At 35.8% G+C, this 9663-nt stretch overlaps 1 protein-coding gene across 1 annotated transcript; it reads right to left on the bottom strand.

Annotated features, from left to right (window-relative positions):
• Nucleotides 1-750: 750 nt before the first annotated feature.
• LOC147507004 (NADH-ubiquinone oxidoreductase 20 kDa subunit) lies at nt 751-5389 on the bottom strand. The gene is made up of 2 exons (XM_086599732.1): nt 4832-5389; nt 751-1247 (listed from the first exon to the last, which is right to left on the bottom strand). The coding sequence occupies exons 1-2, from the start codon at nt 5200-5202 to the stop codon at nt 1013-1015; spliced, it is 606 nt and encodes a 201-aa protein (XP_086455858.1). The 5' UTR covers nt 5203-5389; the 3' UTR covers nt 751-1012.
• Between the last annotated feature and the right edge of the window lie 4274 nt (nt 5390-9663).

Below are 9663 nucleotides of genomic sequence, written 5' to 3'. Positions count from 1 at the left end.
TTTGGTTTTATGTCAAGCATTACTATCCCTAACAAAAAAAGTGTCATCACAGATCATACTCCGAATGTGTGCAGGGCTAGCTAACAGGGGCTTTTGCCTAATTGGCAAATAAAATCTAATTTTCCTAGAAACTTCTTCGACTTACATCATATTTCCTTTTTTTGTTGGTGATTTTGTGACATTACCGTCCAACACTCAATATATCTTCATGGTCATGCATGGGGGATCGTCATCAAGTTACCACTGCTTCTGCCAACTTAACTGAAGATGGAAAATCTTCAAATCTTTCAGAGACCCCTTCAGAAACAGCTGAGCTTCTTCTGGCATCCCATGAAGCAACAACTACAACTGAAAATAATGAGCTTCCTTTATCCACACTGAAAATAATGAAAACTTATCACCCACGTGTTCCTTCGTGCTCCACGTGATGTGTGTAATTTGAACACTATTAACTGATGGTTTATGAAAGTAAATTACAACGAAGTTGATTTGAGTCAGATTCTCTGGAATGTTTAACGATGTGTTCATTTGGTTGCAGATATGATCCTAATGAACGTGGCCCTGAAATGACTAAACAAACATTATTGCTTCTGCTCCTCCACCAAAAGTATCTTTTGTATACCTACCCTGCTATTCGCCCAAGGAAAAAGAAATGATTGACAGGCAGTTTCTCTTAGTAGGGTGGGAAAAACATAATCAAAGTGACTGTCCACCATACAACAACTGAAAACTGATTGAAAATGCATGGTGTGAACAAAAGCTCATACATATTAGACAATATTTAGACTTATATAGTACGTTAACCCTCTGAGTAAATACAAAGGGTAAAAGGGTTCGTCACAAAATATAGAACAGAAGACTTGCTACCATAACAAATAATCACAGTATTCTTTTCAGACGCTGGAGAACAGCCGGAGTCCCATATAACTGGTTTTATTTGAACATTCAGGAAAACAAAAGCTTGAAACACACACTGCAGGCTGACATTCCGCCGTAGTATCACTCTGGATCCTCACTTGGTCCACCAATGGAGGAAATCCTTTTGTCGGTTGATCTTCTTCTGAAGTTGAAGAACTCCATAGAGCAAAGCTTCTGCTGTTGGAGGACAACCTGGAACATAAATGTCAACAGGCACAATCCTGTCACAGCCACGAACAACAGAGTAGGAGTAGTGGTAGTAGCCACCGCCATTTGCACAACTACCCATCGAAATGACCCATCGAGGTTCTGGCATTTGATCATAAACCCTGCAAAATATTTCATAGGTATTCAGTCATCCTCTTCACTCACTCACTGTAAAAATCGACGACAATAACTAACTAAAATATAATATAATGCATTACACTGATGGTTTTGTGTATTAAAACTATTAATTTAAAAATGGAATCAGAACTTAGAAGCAACTAAGTAAAGTTACAGGTAAAAGATGTCCAATTCACAACCTATAGCACAAACCCATTCTGGTGAGATTGCAGTGGAGCAGGAATGTTAACAAATAACATGTCCAAAACACATGTTCTGCTGCACACAGGCACTAACACAAAGAGCTTTATGCAAGAAGAGTACGAGACTAACCGTGTTCTGCTGCTCTAATAAGTTACTTTTACGTATAAATGACATGTTGTATAGTTATACAGACATACTGAGTTACAGCAAAAGGTTAAACATGTCTACATGCTCCACTTTGCCAAATGACCAACAGGTCATAACCCCCCAACAACATTCAAACACCTAAATGAGCAGGTATGTGGAACCATTATCCTTTTCCTATCAGGCACACACACGAACTGCAATACTATGTAAAATGATACGACATTGTATAGTCGTGCAGACAAAGCAAATAGAAGTGTGCAAAGAGAAAGTACAAAAACTCACTTTCACAACACATATAACTACATGTGAATGGTCAAATCTCGACCACAGGTTTACAAACTGGCTGATTGAAGATCACAATATCAAGATATTTATTTATTTAGTCATAATATAACTGGGAGTCAAGATGTCAAATCATTCAAGGCCATCTGATAAGGTGAGGGACCCAGGTCTCCGGAGCCATGGAACAAGGTATCCAGCATATCACAGCTGACACTGCCGACCAGCACCTCACCACGTAATGATCATTTGGGCACATGAGAAACGAGCAAAGCCATTTGGCTACACCCCCACATGCTGCTTGACCCAGTCAGTAACTGGAACAAAACAGGCTTATCCTACACACAGTTCGGTAAATTGAACAAAATTAGGCTTATCCTACACGTAGTTCAGTAAATGGCCTATGTTCTAAACTGCATTTATAGATATCTAATTTGGATAGACATTCTCGATAGATCCAACAAAGCAAGTGTGAGTAGGGACGTTTCCAGTTGGTGTTTAATATGACCTAACAGAACACTTCTGAAAATAGGAACATCGCATTGATTTCAAAGAGCCCAAAAACTTAAATGCCGAGAAAATTCAAAAGGATCAACTAGGCCACAAATATCTCATAACAAGACATCACACACAGAAAGTGTTTTATTTTCTTTTTCGAATTAGAAACAGAGTTCTTAAATGAGTCCTAACTCCTAACGATCCTAGCAGTATAATTTATGCAACATACCTTGCATCAATTCCTTCAGGAAACATCGCATAAGACGTACACGATACTAGCAGTATAATTTATGCAACATACCTTGCATCAATTCCTTCAGAAAACATCGCATAAGACGTAAGTCTCAAGTCTTTATATATTTTGGTATTTTGTATGCTTTGTTTTACTGAGATTTCAAATCATATTTTCTAATAGATGGTACTTTATAGTTCACTATCAAAAATATTACCTATGAACAAAACAAATGAAATATACTTACTTGAAACTGAAGATGCCGAAGACACTCAACAGCTTCAATAAGTATCAGTGGTTGTAGACCATAAGTTTCGTATACATACAAGGTTTTGAACTCCTTTAGAGTTTCTCATTCCAAAACTCATATTGTCATAACTACCACTGGCAGAAAACAATGGAGATTCATTTGGTTGCACTGTGCTTACTTTCTTTCTATGTTTAGTCTCAGGGTGCATGTATCTCAAACATAACTCAATGACATCTCTCTCTAGAAAGTGCATCAAGCAATTTACAATATGGCGTACATACACACCTTGTCATTGCATGTTCTAATGCTCCAATAAGTTGCCTTAACGTATAAACGACAGAATGTATAGTTGTACACATACTTAGATACAGCAAAAGGTTAAACATGTCTACATGCTCTGCTTTGCCAAATGACCAACAGGTCATAACCCCAACAACATTCAAACACCTAAATGAGCAGGTATGTGGAACCATTGTCCTTTTCCTATCAGGCACACACACGAACAAAATAGGCTTACCTACACGCAGTTCAGTGAATGGAACAAAATTAGGCTTATCCCACACGTAGTTCAGTAAATGGTCTACGTTCGAAACTGCATTTATAGATATCTAATTTGGGTAGACATTCTCGATAGATACAACTACGCAAGTGTGAGTAGGGACATTTCCTGTTGGTGTTTAATATGATCATATAGAACGCTTCTGAAAATCGGAACCTCTCATTGATTGCAAAGAGCACAAAAACTTAAATGCCTAACAACTCAATGACAACTCTCTCTAGAAAGTGCACCAAGCAATTTATAATATGGCCTACCTACAAACCTTGGCGTTGTTACATACAAACTAGCAAACCTTCGTAATCACTTGAACATTACTTATCAAACAAAAAAATGAGTTTTACAAAGTGACAGCGTTGTGATTAAAAGGTTGCTAACCCCAAGAACAACCTTCTCCCATTTCGACACACAATATACCCATTTGCTAATTGTAATTTTAAATACCCTTCCTTAACACGAATATTGCTAGTAAGCAAATTAGATAAAGTATAACACGCTATTGGTACCCCAGACCTATTGAAATGAAATACCATTCACAGTTTGCCACCTACCAGCTAAGACACTCTATGAGGCAAAGAAAAAACAGAAAATCACAAATACTCCTGTCCCAGTACCCCAGTCCTAACATCTAACCATCTCCCAAATCACATAACATACAATTCCTTGAAAAACGATTTCAACACAGATAATCACCTGTCTATTTTAATCAATTTCAAAATAGGCTTGTCCTACACGCAGCTCTGTAAATGGAGCAACATAGGCTTATCCAACACGTACTTCAGTAAATGATCTATGTTCTAAACTGCATTTATAGATATCTCATTTGGATAGACATTCTCGATAGATCCAACTAGGCAAGTGTGAGTAGGGATGTTTCCTGTTGTTGTTTAATATGACCATATAGAATGCTTCTCAAAATAGGAACTTCTCATTGATTGCAAAGAGCACAAAAACTTATATGCCTAGAAAATTCAAAAGTATCAACTAGGCCACAACTATATCGTAACAAGACATCACACAAAGAAAGTGCTTTATTTTCTTTTTCGAATTAGAAACAGAGTTCTTAAACGAGTCCTAACTCCTAACGATCCTAGCAGTATAATTTATGCAACGTACCTTGCATCAATTCCTTCATAAAACATCCCATGAGACGTACGTCTCAAGTCTTTATATATTTTGGTATTTTGTATGCTTTTTTTTTATTGAGATTTCAATTCATACTTTCTATAATATATGGTACTTTACGATTCACTATCAAAAATATTACCAATTTATGAACAAACCAAATGAAATATACTTACTTGAAACTGAATATGCCAAGATAGCAGAAAAGAATGGAGCTTTACTTTGTTTTTATGTCTAGTCTCAAATTCTATAGTGCTCATGAATACAAAAAATGAATATGATTAGAAAAGAATCTTACTTTCGAAGAGCAGGGGCCATTTTATTAGTAAGAGTACCAGCAACAATCATACAATCAGATTGTCTAGGACTAGGCCTAAAAATAACACCAAACCTATCAAAATCATAACGAGCAGCACCAGCATGCATCATTTCAACAGCACAACAAGCCAATCCAAATGTCATGGGCCATATCGACCCACGTCTTGCCCAGTTCATTAAATCATCCACTTTCGATACCACATATTCAGCCGTCTTGGATATTCCAGGTGGTGGTGATTGGGTTGTTGGAAGAGGTGGACGTGTGTATGGAGCTGGTGATGACGTTGATAGTGATCTGATTTGGGTTGTTAATTGGGAGAGGCGAGCTGTTTTTGGAAGAGACAAAGCCATGGCTGATTTGAGGAAGGACCTGGAATTTGCTAATAAGTGTTTTATTTGTTTACCAATTTTTTGGTTCCTGTAATACCGGGTTCGAGATTAGATAACTGCTACTGTCGCAATCCACCGTTTGTGTGCGTTCGAGATGCGTGCTATGGGCTCGTTTCTTGGTGTAATTTTACCATGAGATAGAAACCACTGTTATGTTATTTGAGTTCACTTCAAATTGTTTACAAAAATTAAATATGTTATATTCGTTATTTTTTATGTTGTGTGAAACCACTTATGATTTCCTCTTAAATTAGTTATGAACTAAGTTAATAGAAAGTTATCTCATTCTTAAACTTTTTTACACAAGCTAAGACATGCATCCATACTAGTTTTTTTTTCTTTACTTTTGAGAGGTCAAGCACAAGAAAATGGAGTATTTTCCCTCATACTTTTTGACCTACTCCTCTTGTGGATTCAGGGTTGTATGTGTGTCTCCATTTATGGTCACTCCACTGATTACTTCCATTGATTTAGCTTTGTCACTTAGGTCTATGTGTACCTTTCGTAAGCGAGTCTCCAAAGCTTCGGATGTTGCTGCCAAGCCTCCCTAGAGGTCTCTCATTTTTACCATGTTTCTCGTAGGATGCATCTTGTAGTTTTTCCCATCTTTCAACTTTAACTGATCACTGTATGTTTTGATTTTTAGGTGGTTTCGACAACTTGATAGGTGATGCAACAACTTGATCAATCAAGTGGTTCAACACTCAATAAGAGCTTGTAGGTGTCCATTAGAAGTGTTAGCCTATCAATGTGCATGAACTCTACTGTAACTGAGGACGAGCATAATATTGTTATTCTCGTAATTTGGCATTTTGCGGAGAAAATTGAATCTTATGAGATATGCATTGAAAGTTTGCAACCGCTTATCTTAATCGATCTTTAAACCTGCATGAATGAAAAAACTAGTCTATTCGATCATCCACCCTCCCCCTTCATTAGTGATTCCAATGCATCACATCGTGCATGTTTGTTTTAAGATTTAGTGGAAAAGGGATATATGAACTTATGAAGTTCGTTGTGATATTTTGTGTATGTGAGATTTTTTTTCTTTCGAGGGAGGCAAACATAAACAAAGGGAGTCTTCACATGACTTTTTGACTTTTATGAAATTATTCAATACTCTACATACTTCTGGACCTACTCCACTCGCACCATAAAAAACACAAGCCCTCCTGCAACTCACTATTTTGAAGAAAAAAAAACAATATATAAAATTGCACAAGATAAGGAGTTCAAATAACAAAATAATTACAAACAATTATTATTTATATATATTGTACCTTAGCAATTAGCTTAGGTCCATGATCAACTCCCCTTGTCTACTGGTTTCTTCGGGTCTACCAAACAAATCTAAACCTCTTGAAATAGGGATCAACTAAAGACACTTGGATCTTACCACACCACTAATTGCTACGAAGCAAACAAAAGTCTCACTAAATGGCTACGGTAGAAACAAGAAAAAAAAAAAAAAAAAAACTTTTTTTTCAATACTCCATATATTCATACCTATAAATTCTTAAATCGTGATGATGCAAATTTAACGCTGCAAATTTGAGATTATATATATGATAAATACTTTGTTGAAGTGATTATGTTATTTGTTGAAGCTACTTTGTCTATGATATATGGAATTATATTTATGAATGTCAAAGTCATGCTAATGATTTCTATTGGGATCAAATACATCCACATTTATATTTTTTGAATTTCTACTACTAGTATTTTACCAACCATAAGTACATTTCACCATCATAAAAAAAACAAACAAACAACAACTATAATCACGGTCAGGTTCTTCATCACAAAAGTCACTCGTATCATGGTTTTCCAAAAGTCTTTGCACTATTTGAACCAATGTTTTTTTTTTTTTTAAATGTTAATTAGTTTCATCTCTACAAAGCTTTTAAAATGATACCAATTGGAATATAATAGCATCTTTAGGAGTGATATCAATTTAGCATCAAACACCAAATTTCCAACAATTTGGTGTTTTTTAAACTTCAGGAGAGTCATATGTTGATGAAAACACAAAAAAAATATCAAACCAAACACCAAATTGGCTAATATTTGGTTCCAGGTTTGGTGCTGTATCAAATCACTCAAGCGGTTTTGCCAACACCGCGTGGGCTTGGGCTTCTAATTGGGTTTATATGGCGCAAACCGCGCCAGAGATTGGGAAAGAAAAAAAAAAAAAATATGTGCAATACATGTAAGGCTAGAAATTTTACCTGATTGGTTGCAAAACCTATCTGCCCCTTCCAATTTTGAAGTCAGTAGTTGTCATTCTGCTTTGTATAGGCAATGCGAAGAGGACTGGCACAAGATTTCCCATATTGGATTATTCTATATTCTATAACACTTATGATTGATTCGCTGGTGAGTAAGATTTCATTGAATCAACTATTCTCTGAAATCTTCTACTTCCAGTTTTCTTTTTCCTTCTAGGTAGTTGATATTTACACCCCCAAATGTATTGTTTCTTCAGATGCTCAATTCTGATTTTCTTAATGAGTAGGTTTCACCGCGCAATTAACTCGCTAACTAGGGCTGCCAACCGCGACATTGTTGGATGAGGTGCCTGTAAATGGATCATCAACTCTTGAACTGTTGGAGTTGTCAAAAAACAAAATTGCTCCTTATCATGTGTCAATTGTGACCTCGAGAGTTCCTCGACAGCGTAGTCAAAGTTTTCATTTATCAGATGCGAGTACAAAATGCGGCGTCACTGCATAGTAAGGTGAGCACGATGGTTTTAAGCAATTAGATAATTAGATAATGAATGTTTACAAAGATATTCCCCTCGGACGGATACCATTTAATTGACATGTGTTTTCGTATATCTGTATGAGTTGAATCAACATGGCAACTTCTGTAACACACTGATATGGTTTCAGGTTGAGCAAGATGGTTCTGTACAAGAAGTATGATCAGACAGGTTAACTGTTCCCAAGTAGCACTTTATGAGTGATATCAACCTAGCATCAAACACCAAATTTCCAACAATTTGGTGTTTTCCAGCTTCAGGAGAGTCATATGTTGATGAAAACACCAAAAAAATATCAAACCAAACACCAAATTGGCCAATATTTGGTTCTAGGTTTGGTGTTGTATCAAATCACTCATGCGGTTTTGCCAAAACCGCGTGGGCTTGAGCTTCTAATTGGGCTTATATGGCGCGGTTTTGTGAAAACCGCTAGAGATTGGGAAAGGAAAAAAATATATATGTGCGATACACGGCGCGGTTTTCTCAAAATCGTGTGGGTTTGAGCCTATCAGTTGGACTTTAGTGGCGTGGTTTTGGAAAAACCACGGGGGCTATATGACGCGGTTTATCCAAAACCGCATAGTTTGATATCGAAAATTTGATGTTGCTCCTGAAGCTGCTTGGTGTTTTTTCGGTAGCTCTCCTAAAGATGCTCTAACACATTGAAAAAATAAATTTCAAATTATAAAAGGGTCCTCATATTCAAAATCATTAAGTAAAATTACATAAGCACCGTGGGGCAATCAAAATGAACAACTTGCTCCAACAATAATAGACAAAACAAACCAAAACAAATAATTACAAAAAAACATCATAAAATTGATCACGGGAGAAATGAATTAGATATTTATTTTTATTGAAATGCTATTTCTACATTTTGAAATAAATCTATTAATCATTTTGAGAATGTACCAATTAATAACCAAAGATGTTGTCGAATTAGGGATTTGGGAAGTTGGTTCGGTTTAGCCCATCATAGGTCTCGAACCTAACAAAGGAAAAAACGTGCAAGTCACGCGGCACACACTGCACCCTATAAAACAGGTTTTGTGTTTAATCTCCTTCTATCTTCAACTGGCTACATAAAACCCTCTTTACACGCATAAAGTGATAAAACCTCATGTTTTTAAAAATGCAAACCCACAATCGAAAGTGACAAAAAATACCGCCTCCAAAAGATCCACGTTCTCTCACTCCTTCTACATCCTCTTTCCAATGAAAAGGAAAATAAAATAAAAAACAACCCAAAACACACAAAAAGATATATTAAATTTCTATCTTCGACAAAATTTGTAATGGAAAAAAATAATAATAAATGATTAAAACATTAAAAACAAAAGTATATATGATTGTAGATTTGTAGATCCAACACTTGTTACTCAAAAAGAAACAAAATCTAACACTCGTTTGTGGCAAATGGGAGAACGTATATCACACAAGATATGTCAAGCAACGATATCGTTGAATCAAAATTATTTAGAATACAAACATCTATGATATAAAATCAATATGTAAAAATTAAATTTTCATTGAAAATCAGTATGTAGAAATAAATTTGTAGATAAAAATTACTATGTAAAAATAAATTTGCATACTGAAATTCCCACGTAAAATAAATTTACATAGTCATGAGATATGCAGAGAAAACACTGTGTAAA

Source organism: Coptis chinensis, chromosome 3 (assembly GCF_015680905.1).
Source record: "Coptis chinensis isolate HL-2020 chromosome 3, ASM1568090v1, whole genome shotgun sequence".
In the NCBI taxonomy this organism is placed as follows: Eukaryota; Viridiplantae; Streptophyta; class Magnoliopsida; order Ranunculales; family Ranunculaceae; genus Coptis; species Coptis chinensis.
Note: the sequence above shows the minus strand (reverse complement) of the source record. Positions and strands in the feature narration are given on the sequence as shown.

Excerpts from the sequence above, each read along its gene's own strand:
- LOC147507004 (XM_086599732.1), bottom strand. The coding sequence starts at position 5,202 with ATGGCTTTGTCTCTTCCAAAAACAGCTCGCCTCTCCCAATTAACAACC. Across the intron at positions 1,248-4,831 it reads ATGGCCCCTGCTCTTCGAAA|GGTTTATGATCAAATGCCAG; the intron begins GTAAGATTCTTT and ends AATATTTTGCAG.